At 52.5% G+C, this 20,864-nt stretch overlaps 4 protein-coding genes across 5 annotated transcripts; 2 read left to right on the top strand and 2 right to left on the bottom strand.

Moving 5' to 3' along the window:
* Nucleotides 1-232: 232 nt before the first annotated feature.
* Nucleotides 233-3,499, bottom strand: MPIG6B (megakaryocyte and platelet inhibitory receptor G6b). Of its 2 annotated transcripts, XM_026482583.4 has the most exons (6): nucleotides 3,402-3,499; nucleotides 2,844-3,191; nucleotides 2,596-2,686; nucleotides 2,195-2,235; nucleotides 1,979-2,058; nucleotides 233-1,845 (listed from the first exon to the last, which is right to left on the bottom strand). In XM_026482583.4, the coding sequence occupies exons 1-6, from the start codon at nucleotides 3,460-3,462 to the stop codon at nucleotides 1,741-1,743; spliced, it is 726 nt and encodes a 241-aa protein (XP_026338368.1). In that variant the 5' UTR covers nucleotides 3,463-3,499; the 3' UTR covers nucleotides 233-1,740. The 2 variants fall into 2 exon arrangements, with proteins under 2 accessions (XP_026338368.1, XP_026338369.1); XM_026482584.4 differs by lacking the exons at nucleotides 2,195-2,235; nucleotides 2,596-2,686.
* A 1,235-nt stretch (nucleotides 3,500-4,734) lies between these two features.
* LY6G6C (lymphocyte antigen 6 family member G6C) lies at nucleotides 4,735-7,761 on the top strand. Its single transcript, XM_026482588.4, has 3 exons — nucleotides 4,735-4,854; nucleotides 6,564-6,674; nucleotides 7,075-7,761. Exons 1-3 carry the CDS (start codon nucleotides 4,803-4,805, stop codon nucleotides 7,287-7,289), a joined length of 378 nt encoding a protein of 125 aa, XP_026338373.1. The 5' UTR covers nucleotides 4,735-4,802; the 3' UTR covers nucleotides 7,290-7,761.
* A 988-nt stretch (nucleotides 7,762-8,749) lies between these two features.
* LY6G6F (lymphocyte antigen 6 family member G6F) lies at nucleotides 8,750-18,626 on the bottom strand. Its single transcript, XM_048225595.2, has 6 exons — nucleotides 18,547-18,626; nucleotides 17,391-17,720; nucleotides 17,046-17,309; nucleotides 15,910-16,065; nucleotides 10,806-10,952; nucleotides 8,750-9,069 (listed from the first exon to the last, which is right to left on the bottom strand). The coding sequence occupies exons 1-6, from the start codon at nucleotides 18,602-18,604 to the stop codon at nucleotides 8,846-8,848; spliced, it is 1,179 nt and encodes a 392-aa protein (XP_048081552.1). The 5' UTR covers nucleotides 18,605-18,626; the 3' UTR covers nucleotides 8,750-8,845.
* On the top strand, nucleotides 12,555-14,194 carry LOC130542221 (lymphocyte antigen 6G6e-like). Its single transcript, XM_057304884.1, has 3 exons — nucleotides 12,555-12,658; nucleotides 13,265-13,396; nucleotides 13,531-14,194. The coding sequence occupies exons 1-3, from the start codon at nucleotides 12,607-12,609 to the stop codon at nucleotides 13,845-13,847; spliced, it is 501 nt and encodes a 166-aa protein (XP_057160867.1). The 5' UTR covers nucleotides 12,555-12,606; the 3' UTR covers nucleotides 13,848-14,194.
* Nucleotides 18,627-20,864: the final 2,238 nt, after the last annotated feature.

Raw genomic sequence — 20,864 nt, 5'->3', positions numbered from 1 at the left:
CATTCATCAAACCCTCGTTAGGCACTTACTGACTCACTGCCCAGCCCTATCGTAGGTTTTTGGGCACAAGACGGACAGGATAGCATTTCTGTTGTGGGAAGCGTTTATGAGGTAGAGAAGAAAGAATAGGGTGGCTCACTCAGTTTATCTAAATGTCAGATGATTCAGAGACTGGTAGATTACCAACCCACCCCTAGTTGATAGAGAAGAAGAAGAGAGGCTTCCAGGGACGTCCATTTTCATTCACTCATTTACTGAGGCTTAGCAGTAATATAAAAGGGTCAGTCTCCCGATAGCAGGGAACTCACAGTACATTGAAATTGAAATACAGGTTGTGATGGAACAAGTCACAGGGTGTTGTTGCTAAGAGATAAATAGGGAGACTGCCTGCAGGATCAAAATGTATGCAGGGGTGGGCAGAGAGGGTCAGGCATGGCTTCCCAGAAATGACTACATTTCAACTAAGTCTTGGGGCTAAAGAAGAATTAGCCAGGAAGGTAGTGGGGAGGAGGAAGAAGGGTGACCCAGGACTTGTGTGGCGTGAAGGCACATTTGGAGGCTGGGATAATCTCTCCCAGGCTGGCATGCTGTGCGTATGTGGAGTGACAGAGACAAGCCTGGAGGGTAGGCAGAGTGCTGCCAGCACCTTGTACCCAAAGCCAGGGCCCATGGGTCCAGAGCTGAAGGTTACGGAAAGAAATCCTGCAACTCTGGAAGACAGGCTGTGAGGAGAAGCTTCACATTTGGGGAGGATCTCTCTGGCTTCAGGGAGGAGGGCAGGGGCAAGAGGATGAGGTGGGGCTGTGAGTCACCCAGGGAGGAAATGAGGAGAGTATATTCAGGTGGCAGCCCTGGGCGTGAAGAAGGGTATGGATTTCACAGTGACATTAAAATAGAAAGACAGGACTTGGTTCATTGTGTGGGAGTGAGCAGAAGGAGGTCTGCATGACTCCCAGTTTCTGGCTTAGGCAACTCATCAAGAGAGACTGCAGAGGAGGATTAAGTGAATGACGATGAGTTGGGTTTTGGATATGCTGTGGGCAAAATGCCTACGGCCAACCAGGCAGGGATATCCCGGGGATGAATGGGAAATCCCATTACTTGAGATCTGAGCTGGAAAGAGTTCTGAGTTGGTGTTTGCAGAGGTGAGGGCTGAGGACTGGCTGTGGATGACAGATTACCAGAAGAGAGGGAAGTCAGATAAAGAACCTAGAACGGTGGGGAATACTATGGGGGTTGGGAGCAAGGAAGAAGAGTCCAAAAGGAAGACGCCAGCATTAAAGAAGGAAGAAATCAAAGACCAAGCTAAGAACTCTACTGGGTGTGGCCATTAGGACCTCACTGGCAACCTCATGGAGAGCTGATGAGCAGTGGGAGTGGAGTGAAGGAAAAGACAAGGCGTAGGCCCCTGGTTCAAAGAGCTGGACTGTAGAGGGAAGGGAAAAGACAGACAACTATCTAGGACTTGTTGATGTCTTAAGAGAGGGACGCAGGGCTGGATCAGGTTTAGAGAGGGCACCAGTGGTGAAGAACACATGTAAGTTATAGGAGATATGGGGTAACCGGAGGAGCAAGGTCAGTGGCAGAGATAGCAGGGAACCCAGGGCTCCTGATGCTCAGGCTAGCACTCATTTCTATCCTGTGGTGCATTTCTTTGCCAGGTGAGGGGCCAAGAAGGGGTGGGGAGTTGTGGGGAGGTGGGAACCTCCAGCTTGTGAGGTTTGGAATAAGGGCTTCCCTTCAAACTACAACCGCATAGATGGTGGAGGCATCAGTCGGGACCACTGGGGACAACCGCAGGGGCCTTCTGAGGGCCAGATGATCCAGGTCTGCGTAGAGCAGGCTCTGAAAGATGGGGAGGAAGGCAGGAAGGTCTCAGAAGTCTGACTCGCTGGAGGATTCGGGGATTCAGACCTCTTTCTCGGTCTACTTTTCTCGGGGATTCTGGCCAACCCCCTTCCAATCCCCAGGCCCTTACCGCCTCCTGGTCCAGGTCCCCTGCAGTCTTAGGCTCCTCCTCCTTTACTGGCCTCTGGGGCTTGACTTTCACGAGTGGATCTGTATAGCGGAGACAGAGCTGAAGAACTGAGAGGGAGTGACTTACACTGTGCTCCCAGCAAGGGCTCAGACTCAGGAATTGAGAGGTGGGAAATGTGGGAGCAGTAGAAGGAAAACGGGGTGGAGTTAGTCTCACCAAATCTGGGGAGTGGTCGAGGCGGGTGCGGGGGTGATCGTCTGTAACGGATGTATAAGTCTTTGAGAGCCACCAATTTTGTCTCTCGTCCTCCTCGGGGCCAACAGCAACCCAGCAACTCGAAGGCTCAGACCCGCAAAACAATTTAGGCTCCACCCCCACAGATAGTTCCGCCCACGCTCTGATCCAGCTCAGGCTCTAGCTTCGCCTCCCTAGCCAGGGCTCCGCCTACCAGCCTGCGGCCTCGGCCCAAGTGTTGACCTCCACCCCCCCCCCACCCCCTTCTTCTCTAAACCACACGCTGGAGCTCTAGGTCTAGCTTCTGTCTGAGAAGGTTATGGTCCTGCCCCTCCCGCCTCTGGTCGCGACCCATTTAACCAGGCCCCGCCCATTGTGCTCACCTGAGCCACCACCAGACCACGCCTAACGCCCCGAGTCCCAGCACCAGCCCAGCGCCCAGCAGGGGGATCAGGAGCTGGGGATTCATGGACCCTGGGGGAAGGGAGGGCGGGGTGGTGGTGGATACTGAAGTCAGGGGTGTGAAGACAGAGAACTAGCGCTCCCGCCCAGGAACCCCCCAGCCAAGGCCTCTCTCCCTCCCGAGGGTGTGTGTCCGAGTTAAGTGCCGTGAGCAAAGGCCTGGACCTACCGTGGGTAGGCCCCGGTGCCCTGCAATCAGCCCCGTCCCCTAGCACGTGAAGCACCGTTCGGCTTTCTTCCTCGTGGCGGCCCCTGCAGAAAAAGGTGCCTGAGTCCCCCGCGCTCAGGAGTAGCTCCAGCCGCCGGATACTAGGGTCCAGGGCACGTAGGCGACCAGCAAAGGGCTGGACTGGAGACACGGTGGGGGTCCCGCTCGATGAGGCCCACAGGATTGGGCGGCGTCCTTTGGCCAGGCCCTTGCAGGCCGGGAAGCTAGGGGCCCAGGCCCAGCGGATGGGATGCGAGACCCCTACGCAGGAGAAATTCAGCCGGTCTCCAGGGCGGCCGTCCAGTGAAGCTGGGGTTGCAGGAGACAGGGGTTAGGGCAAGTCCACAGGGCGAGCCGAACCCCACTCCCGTCTCCTCCCTCTGCCCCCTCTCCCCTTTCCTCTGCGCTCCCGCCAGCCTGGACCATCCCACACACATCAACCCTCCCCTCCCCATCGCTCGCCCCTCCCTCAGTCTTTCTTCGCTTCCATTCCAATTTTCCTAGGGGGAGATGGCTTACCCCCGGGGTCCCCCTGGGCCCTTGACAGCAGCAACGGCAGCAGCTGCAGAACCAGAGCCATGGCTGGGATGTGGTAGGGATAGGAGGCGAGTGTATCAGCGAAGGAGACCGGAGGGAAACTGGGGGGTGGGGAGGGGCGCGTTGGGGGCTCCGATAAGAGCGGGGCGGGGCTACCAGCTGCCTGGATCCCTCTGGGAGTCCTCGCTGGCTCGCTCACAACCCTCAAACAATACTCAGTTGAAAGTGGTACTCAGACTGGTTACAGAAGCACTTTCTGGTACTTTGACTCCTGCAGGGTAGCAGTGGCCCCGAGCATCCTGGCTGTCTGAGTTCAAGTCCTGCCTTCGCCAACTACTAGCTGAGTGACGTGGGCGAGTCGTTTAACTTCTCTGGGCCTGTTCGTTCATCTGTAAAACAGGGATAAAAGCACCTACCTTCTAGAGTATTGAGAAATAAAAAGAGTAATACATCTAAACCGCCTAGAACAATGGCGGGCACACAGAAGCCCTGGCTGCTCACCATTACCATCATTGCAACTTCTGTTCTTGTTCTAGGTTCTACTTCACCTCTCTGTGCCCACGCTGTCCCTCCTGGCCAATGGTCCTCCACCCAAACTGGCAGGTTTTGATTTGGGAGACACTTTGGAGCCGGCCACATGCCCCACACCCTGGACATCATTGGCCCTCACTGAACTAGAGCAACCCAGGCCAGGCCAAGCCCTCGTTTAGCCAGGGCAGGTTCCAAGAACCTTCTATGCGCCTGAGGCAGCACTTCGGCAGGCAGCCCCAGCCTATGCCTCTGCTGTTGTGACATCACAGAAGCCCTTGTTGACATCACAAACCCTTCATCCTTCATCCTGTGGCTGAGCAGGGGTTGGGAAGACCATGTCAAGGCTGAATCCAGATTAAGTTGGCCCCTTCTGTCCTCAGTTTCTGCTCACATGCCCCTACCAACGCCCCCCAGGAACCCAAACTGGGCAATTAGTGTGGGCCGCACCACACTGCCCATTTCCCAGGAAGCAGGCGGCACTGCCACCACAGCCGCTGTAACATCACAGGGGCCTTGATGATGCCTTTTTAGAGGACTGGGCAGGCAGGGCTGTCAGCTGGAAACCAGGAGGGGTGTCTTGGCCTGAAACCAAGAACCAAAATGGAGCTGGCCCTGAGTGTACCTACCCTGCACTACCCCTCTCTCCCATCCCTACTCCCTCACCGAGTTCTGCTTAGTCCCTCCCCACCCCTGGTCATCTGGGTGTAAATGGGGAAGGAGGGGCCACCAGAGGCAGGGAAGGGAGGGACCGTTGGGATTATAAATTCCAAAAAGGCCACTCAACTCGCAGAGCTGGATCCCTGAAAATCTCTCTCAGCTGCTGCACTAGCTACCATCCCCGGGACCCTCATCATGAAAGGCCTTCTCCTGCTCACCCTGTCTGCTCTGCTCTGCTGGGTCTCAGGTGAGCACCGGGGGGCCCTAGGGACTTCTACACCTTACCCCACCCATTGCCCTCCTTTGCCCACTGCTCGGGATCCCAAGAATCCCTAGCCCCAGCCAGCACAGCTCTCCCACGCCTCCCTGTGACAGGGCCCTTGTTCCATTTCTCAAGGATCCATGTGTCCTTCACACTTCTCCCCACCTCCAAGACCCACTCTTTTAACCTGCCAGGGCTCCAGGTCCCCTGTCCCCCATTCCATGACCAAACCCAGCTTACTGCTTTCTCCCCTCACCACCTGCACTCAGCGGAGTCCTCCCAGAAACCTAGGCATCCAGCCTGGGGCTTCTTGTGCGCCCCACCCTCCCCACCTACTCCTTCGATTCTGTTCTGTCCTTCAAGCAGTGGCCTTTACTAGTTCAGCGCTGCTATTCCCTGGGGAGCATACCCTCAGGGACACAAGCTTTCTGGAGGGTCCCAGTGATCTCCCAGAACCTCCTGGGGAACTAGAGAGATACCCCAGCCTTCTAGGGTGGGAATGCCAGGGCTGCTCGCCCCCAGGATGAAGTGGATTTGTTCCACAGAGGTGCAGTCACTGGGCTCCTCTACCCTTGGATTGAACCCCACCTTCACCAAACTTGGCTCATGCAAGCCTAGAATTAGCTGAGGTGGGAGATTGGAGGGTGACACTTTCTGCACCCACCCTCTCCATTCTCATAAGGTGCTCAGACAGTACCTGCTTATCTTCTCCCCACATATTATTCCTTCCTGTTCGAGAGCTGCCGGGGTGAGAGGATCCCACTCGGGTCCGGTTCCTCTGCCCACTCTCGTGGTGGCCCCAGGTGGTGAGAGTAAATTGCTAACGCTGGCCACAGGTGGCTTTGTTGCCAGCCTCAAGTCCCAAGCCATTGATGCAAGTGTTGCAACCATGATTTTTATTTTATTTATTGGTGCTTTTTTAAGATTTTATTAATTTGAGGGGCGCCTGGGTGGCTCAGATGTTAAGTGCCTGTTTTCGGCTCAGGTCACGATCCCAGGGTCCTGAGATCGAGCCCTGCATCAGGCTCCCTGCTCGGCGGGAAGCCTGCTTCTCCCTCTCACACTCCCCTTGCATGTGTTCCCTCTCTTGCTGTCTCTGTCAAATCTTTTTTTAAGATTTTATTTATTTGAGAGAGGGTGAGCGAGCACAAGCAGGGGGAGCTGCAGAGGGAAAGGGAGAAACAGGCTCCCAGGGAGCCCAATGTGGGGCTCGATCGTGGGACCCCGAGGTTGTGACCTGAGCCAAAGACAGACGCTTAACCAACTGAGCCACCCAGGCACCCCAACAACAACATGATTTTTCTTTGTAGTATTTCTTCCCATTTCAAGTCTCCGTCTGTGACGTCTTCTGAATTCCTTCGTCTTTTCCCCCACCTCCTCCATTCCTTGCCCACGGTACTCTCACATTCCATCTATCCCTAGCCCCATGTTTTTGTTGGTAGCTCTGCCCCTCTTGACTCATCCCCAATGGGGTGGGGTGCAGGACGATATTTAGGGTGTAGACATTCACAGAGCAACAACTCCACCCTCACCCACTTCCACTTTTTCTGCTTCACTCACCTGCTCTGTCACCACCAAACCCAACAGGTCAGAACACCTACTTGATTGGCTCTTCTCCACCCTACCCCACAGCTCGGCTGGTCCTCAGGTGAGTCAGACACCCCATCACGTCAGCCTGACTTGTGTCTTCCCAGCTGACATTCGCTGTCACTCCTGCTACAAGGTGCCCGTGCTGGGCTGTGTGGACCGGCAATCCTGCCGCCTGGAACCAGGACAGCAGTGCCTCACAACAAATGTGTACCTCGGTAATATCCCCCTCTTTAGTGGGGAGAGGGGGCCGGTGGGAGACTCTATGGCGAGGGCCGAGACCCAACTGTGGCTCAGACTGAGATGGGACAGTCCCAGCAATGATGATATTTGGCCAAGGATTCTTATGTGCCAGGCACCATTCTATGACTTTACATGTATTGTAGACAGTAACAAGTCCAAGGCCTCACAGCCACAAGTCCAAGGACCAAGATGGGCGTGAGGGCGGTGGGGGACAGAAGTGCAGGAGGACAGTCAGACTTACTGAGAAGAGATAAGGAGGGGAGGGCCATGGGAAGAGTCAGGAAGGAAGCCTGGTGGGTGCATGGGGAGGGGAGGTGGACATAGGCAGGCCAGGCACCCGTCCTAGCTGACCCCATGGCCCACTCCTACCCTCAGGTAAGATGTGGGTTTTCTCCAACCTTCGATGTGGCACACCGGAAGAACCTTGTCGGGAGACCTTCAACCAAACCAACCACAAGCTAGGCCTGACCTATAACACCACCTGTTGCAACAAAGACAACTGCAATAGCCCAGCCCCTCGGCCCACCCCAGCCCTGGCCCTTGTCCTCCTCACCTCTGTGGCTGGCCTTGGCCTCTGGCTGCTGCACTGAGACTCATTCCATGGCTGTCCCTCCTCCCACCTGTCTTAGCCTGAGTTTAGCCCTGTGTCTCCTTGTCCGCCAGCTCCCTACACTGGTCTCTCCTTAACTCCCTTCACTCAGAAAAGCATTTCTCCAGGCTCTTCACATTTCTTTAATTAGACAGTGGTCTCCCCACCCATCCTTCCACCTTACATCCTCCACTTGGCTTTTCCCGAGTCCCTTCCCACATCCCTCTCAACCTCCCAGATCCTCCACTGGTCCCCAGAAGAGCTCTGCCCTTTGTGTCCTGCACTCTACTGTGCCCAGCGTGGGGAGGGATAGAGATCTGGGCCTGAAACAGGGCTTCTGTCCTGTCCCCTGCAAAGGCTCCCAGGAAAGACCTGATGACCTCACTGTACGGGGTTGATTCCCCAAACCCTGGCCCCCATACATACCTCATACGCATGCTCACCTCTTTGCATTTTGAGTAATAAATGTCTATGTCTGATAAATTGTGTGTTTATTGTCAAAAGACCTGTTGTCAGAGGCCCCCTCTCAGGAAATAACACTCTCAGCTCCTGCCCTTCTCCAAGAACCCTCCAGGTAGTTTCCCTGGGAGGCTGGGCTGAGGCGAATGGAGAAACGAGTTTTTCAGGCCTCCATCCTTCCTTCCTGTGTCTGGGATTGGCACACAGGTCCCAGGGTTTGGAGCAACAATCCTTATCCCAAATTTAGCGCACACCTTTGATGTTCTGCCAAGAAGGAGTTGCAGCCTGGCTTGAGGGCTCCCCCAAAAGGCTAGGAGGGCTGCATGGGGATCCTCGTAGCAAGCCCCAGTCCCTCAGGTTAGACTCAAGGGGCTCACATGGCCAGGTTACTAAGCAGGGCACCAAGCAATCCTCCCATCATGGTGCTTGCGTTTCCTTTCTCAATCCTATAGATTCACATTGGGAACCAAGTTGCAAACGGGAGAGGGGAGAACAAACCCAACCAGGTTCTTTGATTCCTGGTGACCCCAACTCAGCCCAGAGCCCACTCCCCTCAGTGGTCCTCACTGCTAGGGAGGATTCTCCCTAGCAATAGGATCCAGGAGTCACTTAGGGCAGAGTCTCCATTGCCCTTTGGGGTTTCATTGGTTAAGGAGCACACTCTTGGGGCGCCTGGGTGGCACAGCGGTTAAGCGTCTGCCTTCGGCTCAGGGCGTGATCCCGGCATTGTGGGATCGAGCCCCACATCAGGCTCCTCCGCTATGAGCCTGCTTCTTCCTCTCCCACTCCCCCTGCTTGTGTTCCCTCTCTCACTGGCTGTCTCTATCTCTGTCAAATAAATAAATAAAATCTTTAAAAAAAAAAAAAAAAAAAAAAGGAGCACACTCTTGTAACTAAGTCCTCTGACACTTTGTAACTAGAGCATGGATGTCCCCATAAAACTCGTGCAATTCTCCCAAAACAAAAGATAGATGGCATTTTCCAGTCAGCTCTAGAGCGGTGGATAGATTTTAATGGCTCACAGAGGGGTGTTTGTCTTCTCACCTCGGATCTCCTTTGTTCCTCTGCTTCCTTGCTCCCCTCCCTTTCCCAAGCCTACTAGCCTCGCCACAGTGCTGGCAAGAGCAAGGCCAGGGCAGTGGCTGCTGTAGTCAAGATGCGTGGCGGGGCCGCAGTGCTTGCCACATCGCTGTTACACAGGTCTCCGACGCAGCAGTCCCTGTGGGCTGTGTAAGTCACGTCTCCCACCAACTCTGTTTCCACTTGATTGCAATGATGGGCCGCCATGCAGTCTGGATAGTGATGAATCAAGGTCACTGAGGCTGAGAGAGAGAACAAGACTGGGGTGTTGGACTCTTGACTTGAGGGCTTGCCTTCTAGGGCAGAGTGGATGTGACTTCAAGGAGCCCAAAGGGATTCTCTGCCCCCTCCAAAAAACACCTCCATGAAACCAAGTGACCAAAATTAACATCGACATCGTGAGCCCTCTGATTCGATGGCACTGAAAAGGACCGACCTCCCTTCTGTGCTTTTCTGGCCAAAAATTCATGACTGCAATCTAATTATGAGAAAATAGTAGATAAATCTAAATTGAGGGATGGTCTCTAAAATAACTTATGGGGACTCTTGAAAAGTGTCAAGGTCATGGAAGACAAAGACGCAGAACTGTCGCAGACCGGAGAAGACTAAGAAGACAGTGCTAAATGCAATGCGGGATCCTGGTTTGGGTCCCGGACTGAAGCCAACATCCTTCTTGTCAGTTCAGGTGGAAAATGTCCCGTCACCCACAGGCACAGCCGGACCGGCCGAAGAACACACACGCCTAGGCTCAAGGGGTAGGAATGCTTGCTTATCACTCAAAGGAACCTGCGGGACGAGTAGTTAATCAGTGCTATCCGAAAGACATATCGTTGGATATGCCTAACGAAATGTCTAACATAGAGAATAAAGGTATTTTTTAGATTCCAAGTCTCTGGAGATGGAAAAGACCTCCAGGGGACCAGACGAAGTGGCAGCAGAGCGCCTGCTAGCATGACCTCGCAGGCCTCCAGTCAATAGCGCCCACCTTCTCAGAAAACCCCTAGCCCCAATTTTGCCCTCAAAAACTCTCACGTGCAAGCTGTCAAGGGGCAGGGGTGGGATTTTGAGCATCAGCTCCCCACTCCTCTGGGCGGCACCACTCCAATAAATAGCCTATCTCTCTTCACTGCAAAAACCCTGTGTCAGATTTCATTGGCTTGCTGAGCACCGGGTAGACGCACTCTCATTTGGTTTGGCTATAGGACCAGAAAAAAAGACATGAGTAGCACATCCGGCTAAACTGAATAAGGTCTGTAGAGTAGTTGGTAGTACTTTTTTTTTTTTTAAGATTTATTTATTTATTTGAGAGAGAGAGAACAGAAGGAGAGGGAGAGAATCTTTAAGCAGACTCCTTGCTGAGCAGGAAGCTCAACTCAGGGTTTGATCTCAGGACCCTGAGATCATGATCTGAGCTGAAATCAAGTGTCAGGAGCTTAATCGACTGAGCCACCTAAGTGCCCCTAGTCAATAGTATTGTCCCAGTGTTATTTTTTTATTTTGATCATTGTACTATGGTTATATTAGATGCTAACATTAGAGGAAGGGAGGTGAAGGATATACAGGAACTCTACTATTTTTGCAACTTTTCTGTCAATCAAAAATAATTTCAAAATCACACACACACACACACACACACACACACACACACACACACACACCCAGGTCCTTAGCTAATGTCTGCAAGTTTGGCTTAATATTTTGGCCCCTACCTTCAAGGGACAGAACTTTTTCAACCACTTACAAATGAATGGCCTGTGAGACTCCGGAGAGTGAAGAGGAGAAGGTGGGAGTACGTGGACGGTGGGCTGCTGAGGGGCTCAGTGCCAGAGCCACTAGCGGCTACGGACTGCTCTGCTCTGCCATGGCGCCATCTGCCCAGAGCCAGACTGAGCCTGGAAGGTTCTGGACACCAGAAGGATCCAAGTAGGAGCTGGAGGCAGGGGAGGGCTGGGGGAAGAGGGAGAAACTGAGGACTCACGGTTTCCAGACAGCTTGTTCTGCCCCTGGCCAGGCTGGGGCTTGCGCTCTGGGAAGCCACAACGCCCCTCCTCCCCGCAGGTGGTCACCGTTTCTTTGCAGGAGCTGCTGGGGCCTCCTTTGCACTCGAAGCACTGCCTGTGGTTTCCTGGCAGGAGAGAAGAGGCGCTTGACCTGAGCTGACCGGGAGCCAGCTGGTAGAGGGGGCCAGGCTTTGGCTGCCTCCTTACCCAAGGCAGACCCCAGCAGGATGCCGATCAGGACCGTGGCAAGTAGGGAGTTCATTGTGTCAGCATCACCTCTCTCCCTTCCCCTCTCCCTGGCTCTGATCAGCCAGCCTTATATCCCCCTTGCCTTGTGCTTTATAGGGCAATAAAAAGGGAGGAAAGAATCTCCCCCAGCAGGCACTGGGGCCCCATTGGGGACAGGGAGGGCCCCCCGCGGGAGAAAGAGCTGCTGGCATCCTCCATCCTCCGGAATCCCCAGATCCCTCCATCCTCAGTGGTGCTCAAGCTGTGGCCCCAGAACTCCTGGCCAGAGGGCCCTCGGTGGTTTTCTTTTCCACCTACATATCTACACAAGGTCGGCTTTTCCCAGCATACTGCAACCAAAACAACATATCCCAACAGCCTGAGCGCAGAAGCAGGTGTGATAACCCGGCCATCTTCCATTCAGCCTGACTTCTACGTAATTCCCAAAGTGTAGAGCCACACTCCTCTGCTGTTGGGAGAGAAGTTACTTTTCACAAAACTGTATTTTGTTAACATGTAATAGGTTTATTATTTTTATTTTTAAATAAACCTATTTAAAATGTTCTGTTTTGATTTTGAATATAGTAAATACTATAGTAAATACCAATATTAACTCACACAAAGAAAAGATCTTTTGGGTCTTCAGTAATTTTTAAGAGTATAAAGAGATCCTGAGATTAAAAAAAAAAAAAAAAAAGGATATCCGTCTCCTCTGCCCTCCTCCATCCCCTGTCTTACTCCTGACACATCCCTGCTCTGATTCCCCAGATCAGGCTCTCCTCCTCAATGTCTTAACCTCAGTTTTCCAGAATCTACCACCACCTCCTATATACTTTCTCTGCATTCCTTCCTGTCTTTCTGAACCTCCCCCCAGTGGAAACACATCTGTCCCTCCGGCCCCACCCATGATTAATTCCTTCCTCCGCAGTAGTAAAGCTGGGAGAGATAATTATGGGGTACAAATGTTGAGGCTTGGGGGGATCAAAGGGATGTGAAGCTGGGTGGGGTCCCACTTACACAGCTGAGCTTTGTGTGGAGGGGGCAGGTGGGAGAGGGTATTCTTGATTCCACATCGAGACACCACGCCCGGGACAATCCCGGGCCAGGCCTTCTGGGAGGGTGACCTTGAGAGGCTCCAATGCACGGAGAGGGGAAAGATGGAGCAAACAAAGACAGGGAGCTGAGCTGACAGAGCCGAGAACAGCTTGAGACAAGGGGAGGTGGGGAGGAGTGAGGGGGAAGGTGACAGACAGAACTCTGGAGCGGCAGACGCAGCTGAGAGCAACAAACACAGAGCAGAGAAGACCCTGAAGGCTCCAGCCGACTGAAGTAGGGGGTGGGGAGGATGTGAGAGGTGTGGGGCGCAGGAGCCGAGGGCCCATGGCCCCTACTGCGTCAGGCTGGTGAATCTGGTCCCGGTTCCACCCCCCAGATTCACTCCCTAGGTGTGTTTGTTTACTGGTCCCTCCCTGTCTTGCTCAGTTGCTCCAGCTCTCGGGATCTCAGGGTGCAGATCACATTCTCCCAGACTCCTGAGCCCTGGGTCCAGCCATGGGCACCTCCAGCATCTTCCTGTGCATCCTGTTCCTCTGTGGGGCACTGGGTAAGGGGGGCCGGTGGGGAGAATCGGGGAAGATGCTGAGCAGAGAGCTGCCTGGGCTTTAGAAAGAAGAGCTCCCAGGAATGGCCTCAGGCCAGGAGAAGCTGGAACCAGAAGTTTCTTTTCCAAGGCATTTGAGAATAACTCTCTGCTCCTTGCAGCATCTTGACATGCCTCTGTCCTCCTTCTCCCCTGTTCCTTATTTCACCTCTTGCTTCTTTGCGGGGACCCCGCGGTCAGTGTAAATTCTTACTTGCTCTCTGTCTGCGGCACCATCTGCTTAACTTCACTGCCACCCCGCCTTCCTAGGTCTGACTTGTGGTGTCACTCTCTGCCTTCCTCTCTGACTCTCTTGGCTTCTGTCACGCGTCTGTGCGTTTCTCACAACCTCTGGATCCCTCTTGCTGCTGTGTCTTTTTTTTCCCCGAGTTGTCTCCCCTCCCTTCCCTATGTCTCTTTTTCTACTTCTATCTGCCCTTCTCCTTCCCTTTCCCCATTTCCCTCTCCCCACTTTGTGTGTCACCTCTCTGCATGAATCCCTGTCCCAGATCTGAGCTTGAGCCTCTCACAGGCCCCTTGGCCTCTCCTGATCTCTGCGGATCCCCACAGGTCTCACCACGCCCCCACCCCCTGCCCGGGGTCGGCTCCGCTGTTACACCTGCAGCTTTGCCAAACCCTGCTACCCTGTTCCCACCAAGTGTCAGGACGATGAAGCTTGTGGCATCAGTATTGGCACCTCAGGTAGGACTTGGGCCCAATGGCCCTTCTCCCGGCCAATCTCCATCCAACCATCCATCCATCCTGCTTTCCCTGTTGCCCCACAGCCCTTGCCTCCTTCCTTCCCCGGGCCTCAGCATTCTCTCTTTGTCCCACAGAGCAGAATGAGATCATCGAGCGGAAAGGCTGCCTCCCACGGGCCCAGTGCCCTCTGCAGGGCCGTGCCACCTACTGGTCGCGCTCCTACGCTCTGCGGCACCACTGCTGTGAGCAGGACCTGTGCAACACGGCCACCACGCTGCGGCCGCTCCCCAGCCCCCTCCTCACCGCCCTTCTCCTCCTAGTGGCCAGCTTCACCTGGGGAGGCCCTCTCCTCCGCTGGCTTCACAGTGATCTGCAGCCTTCAACCCAGGACTCTGCCCCCATCACCACCGCCCTCGAGACACCTGCATCTAAGATATGCCCAAGAACCTAATTCTGTAGAGACCTCAGATGCCCAGCCTCACACCCTCCCAGACCCCTCCCAGGCCTGGTTCCACCTAGCCCCTATAGGCACCTGCCCAGAGCCCCGCCTCATAAAGAACACCTGTTCTAGGTCTTTTGTCTTTTCTAGATGCCCACTGCTGATGCCCTATCTCAGCTCCAGGTCTTGGGCAAGGCAGGCAGTTTGATGGAGCCGCGGGTCCCAGGCAAGGGGCTTGAAGGGGCACCAGGTATGGTGAGGAGAACAGTCTTGCTAGAAAGATTAATTTGGCAGGTCGGGAACTCAGGAGGGAGGTTCTTGGGGGAACTGTGAAGAGTAAATTTAATAAAAGTGCTATCTGGGACATTGCTCTGTGTGTGTGTGTGTGTGTGTGTGTGTGTGTGTGTGTGTGTGCGCGCGTGCGCACTCTCTCTCTCTCTCTCAAAACAAACTAGACCTGTTTGGTGGGTTGGGCTGGGCTGCTGGGTCCTGAACTGTAACTTTCACCTCATTCTCCATCTGTGTCATTCGCGTCCTGCTTCTTGCTAATAGCTTAGCTGTAGCATGAAGGCTTTCGGTGAGACTTCCGCGAAAGCTTTTCTCCAGGGAGGCCCAAGCTTGAGCAGACTCACAAAAGGGCATCTGGTGGAGCTGCCTGTGAGGGCGTGGTGGGCAGTCTAGTTCCTCTCTGCCTGACACTGGGAATGGACCAGTTAGGAGCATCAGTGGCCTCCCCTGCTTGACCAGCCCAGGCTTGTCCGTGGTTCACAGACAGCCCAGGACACACCCCACCAGGGAATCCACCCACCCACCCCTGTGGACACTCCCTCTACGCAGGGAGATAGCATGTGACTCTTGGGGCTCCCAGGATGTCAGGATGTTGATAAGCCTCTCACTGCTCCGGACGCCACATGAAGCGCTAGGATAAGGAGGGTGACTCGGAGTGGGGACTAAGCATAACCACCCCCATCCTGAGTCAGTGCCCTCCCCATCCATGCAAGGAAGTCTGAGGTCTGATTAAAGGTGCGTGTTCTCCCTCAACTTCTCTGTGCGAATAAGATTGAGTGGGGATGAGGGGATGGGGGTGGGGGGTGACCTGGCTTAATTTAGAGGCAACCCGAGTCTTCCCATTCTCTGTTATTCAGTCCTCCCGCTTGGTGCTTCTGTTGTTTTCCCTCTCTGCCCGTCTCTTTCCTCTAACTTGAGTCCCTTCCCTTCCCTCTTCTTCAGTTCCCTCCGTTTGTCCTGTGGTTTCCCCAAGACTGACTCTCCACAATTGCTCAAGTCTCTGGATTCTTCTATCTCGTTTCTGCCCATCCCCACCCCTCCTCACCCCCTCGTCAGCCACCCTGGGCTCCCCTCAATCCCACGGTACTGGGGACTCAGGGCTGCCCCTTCACTGGCTGCTATGAAACAGGAGACTACACCTTCTCACAGGTGACATCACAGAATAATGCTTCTGCATTCCTTCAGTGCCTCCCCAAAACACACACACACGCACACGCACACACGCACACGTACACACACACACACACATAGCTTGGCTGCTGGAGACCAGCTGTAAAGTAGCACTCTCAGCCCTTCCCCCCTTGCCAAGGTTTTCAGGCGAAGCCTTCAGGTGCCAAATGGCCAGAGAGACAGCAGGTCACACTTCCAGCAGATGTCACGGAGATCATCTGATCTTGGGAGCAGGTGGGCTGTGGGTTTTGTGAAGTAGAAAGACAGATTAAGCATACTTCCATTCTCCAACTCCTCAGGAACGGAGACCCCCATACCCACCCCAACCCCAGTCTCCTCTGGGATTTAAGCCTGCACCCCCTAGTGTTCCTCACCTGAGATGGGCCAAATGGATGTTCTCATAGACCTGGATTTCAGGTTTGAACTGAGGAATCGAGGCATCTGGGAAGAAGGAGCCACCTGGGGTACAGCAGAGAAATCACCAGATAACTCAGAGCTATATTTCTTACCATCCTCCTCCCCTGGAGAAGATCGGGTATAGAGGCAAGATGTGAGCTCCACCCTCTGCCTCACACCCACATGTTCTCTTCTTTCCCTCTGGGAGGGAGGGACTCACCTTGGCGCTGAGCCCCCTGGACCCTCTGTCTGCAGAGCATGACGCTGAGGGCCAGGATGGTGAACCCCTGACCCACTGTGAGCGACAGCATCAGGATCCAGGACACATCCCAGCCCGTGGAAGGGGCACAGAGGGCAGGGGAGGCATCCATGGAGGCTACAGTAAGGGCAAGACAATAGGGATAAGGAGGGAGGTGGTGAGGGGTTTGTTCCTGTGCCCCAAAGAAAGGCTTCCCCTCATAGTCTAGTGGGCTCTTCCCACCAAAAAAAACTTCATAAGCTTCTTTGCCCCCAGTTTCCACCAATCCACTTGGCCCATTTTCAAGCCTCTCATGCTGACCCCGTCAAGCCCTGTTGGTAGCGAATATCGACACACCCCCACCCACATATGGACAGCTAACTCCAGAGCAGACCGTCAGCCATAACTGCAATCTTTCCTCAAATCCTTAATAGTAATCCAAACTTGCAGGAAAAAGTAGTGCCTTCCAATTCATTCATTTTTTCACTCATTTACTCCATAAGCATTCCCTGAGTGCCCACCAAATGCCAGGTGCCATACTCGGTGCTGAGGTTGTAGAGAGACCCAGTCACTCTACCTGGCCTTTGCTTACCAAAATAATTGCCATTTGCTCCTCCCTCCTGCCTTGTTAATGGGTTATTCTACATCCAATAGCATTCGTCTGTGTATAATGGACTTCTAATTATAAAACAATTATATATATTTTTCCCCTTCTATTTTCACTCTCAGTAGTCGTTATAACAATAGCACATATATCTTTTCTTCAAAAGACAATTCCCCCATCAATAATTCTTCTTCTCTTCCTCTCTGCTAGGAGATAGTCCACAAAAGACATAGATTACCCTATTTCTAAGTAATGGTATATTCTGCCAGAGTCCTCCTCACCCTTTTTGGCCAATGGTCTACTCCACCAGAGAATTGGCTTAAACAACCCCCTTCTCTGTTAGGGAGTTAGTCAGGGAGAAAAAAGCCCCCCTCCTACAGGTGATGGTCTGTTCCACCAGAAATAATCCCCCACCCAAATCTGGCCAAGTACAAAGTCTCGTGCTCCTCCCCTAGCCAGCAGGTGCGGAATGCACCAGAGGCAATATCCTCTCCCACATTCTCCCTCAGTTTACCTGCCAGGCTAAAGCTGACTCCTTTGTGGTGAGGCACGAGGCAGCGGATGATTCTTGGTCTGTGTTCCCCGGGCTCAGAGAGCCCCTCCCCAGGACACACCAAGAGCAGGGCAGCTCCATCTCCCCAAAATGACTGTACATGGCCCCTCACAGAACCCTTTCCCTCTAGCCAGGTCACAGAGTCTAGGCGTCTGGCAGGGGCCACAGAGCACAAAAGGACAGAGCAGGGGGATCCATCTGCAGCCCTCGCGGATAGCTGGGATCCTGTGGGGAGAGAGGGACCTCTTAGTTCTCTGCTGGACTTCCTGGTCCCCAGTGGCCCCTAATCCACATGCCTTCACTCACCTCTGAGCACGGAGACATCATACACCCTCCAGTTCTGGTACTTGTGGTGCTGACCCAGCACGGCACACCAGTACCGACCGGCGTCTGCCTCTTTGGCCCCTTCCAGCCACAATGAGTAGTTCCCCAGCACTTTGAGCCTCGATGCCCTTATGGGCTTCCCAGGGTCCGGGGCTGGTCTGGCCACTTGGACTTGGGCCACCAGGGCGGTGGAGGAGCCTGCTACAGGACTGCGGAGCCAGGACAGGAGTTCGTCTCCACTCAGCGTGGGTGGTAAGGGACATGGCAGCTCCATTGCCTCCCCCAAGGCTACATAGATGGTCTGGATGTTGTCTGCGGGGTGGAGGTTGTATGAGACTAGAAAGCTCCATCAGATCAACAGCTCCCACTTGACCTCCAACCCCCAGCTTCTGCCCTCTCGGGGATCTCCCAGCATGGATCTGTCTATGAGCACGTTTCTCAAGTGACAGCTACAAAAAAGTGAGGAGGGGAGGAGAGGGCAGGGCCTTCCTCCCCTCTCCTCCAGTCGGTGAGGGAATCTGAAGGCAAGAGAAAAAAGGCTAGAATAGTTGGCAAAGGCCCTTTCTCTTCCTCTCATTGGATGCATTTTCTCATCTATTCTTATTTTCTAAGGGAAATTATACATAACCAAAAAAAAAAAAAAGAAGAAGAAGAAAGAAAAAGAAAAGAAATAGACTGTACAAAACAAAACAAAAGCTCCCAAAATTAAAAAATTAAACATTAGGGACGTCTGGGTGGCTCAGTTGGTTAAGCACCTGCCTTCTGCTTAGGTCGCAATCCCAGGGTCCTGGGATTAAGTCCGGCATTGGGTTCCCCGCTCAGCGGAGAGCCTACTTCTCTCTCTGCCTGCTGCTCCCCCTGCTTATGCTCACTTGCTCACTCGCTCTCTCGCTCTCTCATTCTGATAGATAGATAGATAGATAAATTAAAAATTAAACATTAAAAAAAGAAAGAAACTGTACATGACCTGGACCCTCATTGTCTCTGGGTCTTCCCCAGAATTAGAGGCAGGGGGAGTCAGTTGGGGTAAATCTATCTTCTTGAGTCAGATGCCTTCCCCAGGCCTCTAAGGAGAAATAGCAGTAGTTCCTTACAACCTTTGGAATAGGCAAAGAATCCCCCACCTCCTGCTCCTTACCTGCAGCAGCCCGGGGGGGTCCACATAGGAACGGAAGGAGGAGGAATAAGGCGGCCATGGGGAGAGCCTGCCAAGTTCTCTTGCCCAGGACCTGGTGCCCCATGGAGGAAGCAGAACCCAGATAAAGTCCCACGCTCTCTGGTCTGCAGTGACATGGGCCTCTAAGGGGATGGGAATGCTGGGGAGATAAAAGACTAGCTTCATGTCTACTAGGGAAAAAGTGACCATCACCTTTCAGTCCCGAGGGGTACAAGACCCAGTCCAGGGTGTTCTGAAGATAATCTCCTCACACTTCTGACTCCACATCAGCTGAAGGACACAGATCAAAGACTTCATGCTAAAAAGCCTGTGCAGAAGGGGGCACAGCTGTCCACCTTCATTCAGTCTCGAAGTACATTCTGTGCTCTCTCCTCCATCCTGAGAGAGACGCCAACCATGAGCGAAGAAGCTGAGTCTTCATGTTGGTCTCCACACAGCGCAGCATAAGGCTGCATACCTGGTCAATACTCCATAAATAATTTAGAATGGCTTTCCCTGTGGCTGCCTGGCACACCACAGACCTCTTCTGAGCCCCTGATGAGTGGATTAAGTTACTTCCGAAGGAAAAGGATAGCAGGAGCCTGGAGAATTCACCAAATCCCGTTACCCCAGGCAGGATTCTCAAAGCAGTTCTTCATATAGCTTTAATAGTTTTTAATGTGTTATTTATTTTTAAAGGTTATTTAAAATTTTTATGGTTGATATATTTTTAATTATTTATTTTTTAAAAGATTTTATTTATTTGAGAGAGAGAACGCATACGCCTGAGAGAGCACAGTGGAGGGGGTGGGGCAGAAGGAGAGGAAGCTGCAGACTCCCTACCAAGCAGGGAGCCCAATGCAGGGCTCAATCCCAGGACCCCCGGGGGATCATGACCTGAGCCAAAAGCAGATGCTTAACTGACTGAGTCACCCAGGAGCCCCTTTAAGTTTTTATTTTAATTCCAGTTAGTTAACATACAGTGTTTTATTAGTTTCAGGTGTATAATATAGTGTACTTCTATACATCACCTGGTTCTCATCACGACCAGTGCCCTCCTTAATCCCCATCACCTTTTTTACCCATGTCCCACCTCCCCAACCACAAGTTTGTTCTCTATAATTAAGAGTCTGTTTCTTTTCTTTCTTTCTTTTTAAGATTTTATGTATTTATTTGAGCCACCCAGGTACCTCAAGAGACTGTTTCTTGATTTCTCTCTCTCTCTTTTTTCCCTTTGCTTGTTTGTTTTGCTTCTTAAATTCCACATATGGGGGCGCTTGGTGGCTCAGTCAGTTAAGCGTCTGCCTTTGGCTCAGGTCATAATCTCAGGGTCCTGGGATGGAGCCCCATGCAGGCTCCCTGCTCAGTGGGGAGCCTGCTTCTCCTTCTCCCTCTGCTGCTCCTCCTGCATGTACTCTCTCGTGCGCACTCTTTCTGTTAGACAAATAAATAAAATCTTAAATAAAATAAAATCTTTAGAAAAAATTCCACACGAGTGAAATCATATGGTATTTGTCTTTCTCTGGCTGACTTATTTTGCTTAGCATTATACTCTCTAGCTCCAACCATATCATTGCAAATGGCAAGATTTCATTATTTTTATGGCTGCATAATATTCCATATATATGTGTGTGTACACACCCACAAACGCACATACACATATCTCACATCTTCTTTCTCCATTCATCAACGGACAAATAATGCAATAAACATAGGGGTGCCTGTATCTCTTTGAATTGGTGTTTTTTGTCATTGTTGTAAAATTGTTTCTTTTTTTTAAAGATTTTACTTATTTGAGAGCAAGCGAGCACAAGCAGGTGGGGGGGGGTAGGGGCAGAAGGAGAGGGAGAAGCAGGCTCCCCACTGAGCAGAGAGCCCAACATGGGGCTCCATCCCAGGACCCTGGGATCATGACCTGAGCTGAAGGTAGACCCTTAACCGACTGACCCACCCAGGCACTCCATTAAAATTGTTGCTGATGAAATATTCCATGCATACCGAAGACTATATCAAATGTAACATAACAAGTAAAAGAAGCAAGAAACAAAGAGCATGATTTGTATGATTCCATTTACATAAAGTATAAAATTAGGCAAAACTAATCTATGAATTTAGAAATTAAGATAGTGTTTACCCTTGGTGGGGCAGGTAGTGACAAATCAAAAGGAAGAACTTGTAGATGTGGTATAATGTATTCTTGATCAGGATACTGATTACATGGAGATATTCAAATGGTGCACTTTTCTGTATAGGTGTTTACTGCAATAAAAAGCTAAAGAATGTATATATTATGTAGGTGT

This window comes from Ursus arctos, unplaced genomic scaffold, assembly GCF_023065955.2.
Source record: "Ursus arctos isolate Adak ecotype North America unplaced genomic scaffold, UrsArc2.0 scaffold_31, whole genome shotgun sequence".
Lineage (NCBI taxonomy): Eukaryota > Metazoa > Chordata > Mammalia > Carnivora > Ursidae > Ursus > Ursus arctos.
The sequence above is the reverse complement of the archived record's forward strand: the minus strand, read 5'-3'. Positions and strand labels throughout refer to the sequence as shown.

Coding starts and splice junctions, on each gene's coding strand:
- MPIG6B (XM_026482583.4), bottom strand. CDS start 3,462: ATGGCTCTGGTTCTGCAGCTGCTGCCGTTGCTGCTGTCAAGGGCCCAG. Junction 2,687..2,843: donor GGCACCGGGGCCTACCCACG/GTAGGTCCAGGC, acceptor CCCTTCCCCCAG/GGTCCATGAATCCCCAGCTC. Junction 1,846..1,978: donor GGGACCTGGACCAGGAGGCG/GTAAGGGCCTGG, acceptor CCCATCTTTCAG/AGCCTGCTCTACGCAGACCT.
- LY6G6C (XM_026482588.4), top strand. CDS start 4,803: ATGAAAGGCCTTCTCCTGCTCACCCTGTCTGCTCTGCTCTGCTGGGTC. Junction 4,855..6,563: donor TCTGCTCTGCTGGGTCTCAG/GTGAGCACCGGG, acceptor GTGTCTTCCCAG/CTGACATTCGCTGTCACTCC. Junction 6,675..7,074: donor CACAACAAATGTGTACCTCG/GTAATATCCCCC, acceptor TCCTACCCTCAG/GTAAGATGTGGGTTTTCTCC.
- LOC130542221 (XM_057304884.1), top strand. CDS start 12,607: ATGGGCACCTCCAGCATCTTCCTGTGCATCCTGTTCCTCTGTGGGGCA. Junction 12,659..13,264: donor GTTCCTCTGTGGGGCACTGG/GTAAGGGGGGCC, acceptor GGATCCCCACAG/GTCTCACCACGCCCCCACCC. Junction 13,397..13,530: donor CATCAGTATTGGCACCTCAG/GTAGGACTTGGG, acceptor TTTGTCCCACAG/AGCAGAATGAGATCATCGAG.
- LY6G6F (XM_048225595.2), bottom strand. CDS start 18,604: ATGGCCGCCTTATTCCTCCTCCTTCCGTTCCTATGTGGACCCCCCCGG. Junction 17,721..18,546: donor ACCCCCCCGGGCTGCTGCAG/GTAAGGAGCAGG, acceptor TCCACCCCGCAG/ACAACATCCAGACCATCTAT. Junction 10,953..15,909: donor CCAGGGGGCTCAGCGCCAAG/GTGAGTCCCTCC, acceptor CTCTCCTGCCAG/GAAACCACAGGCAGTGCTTC.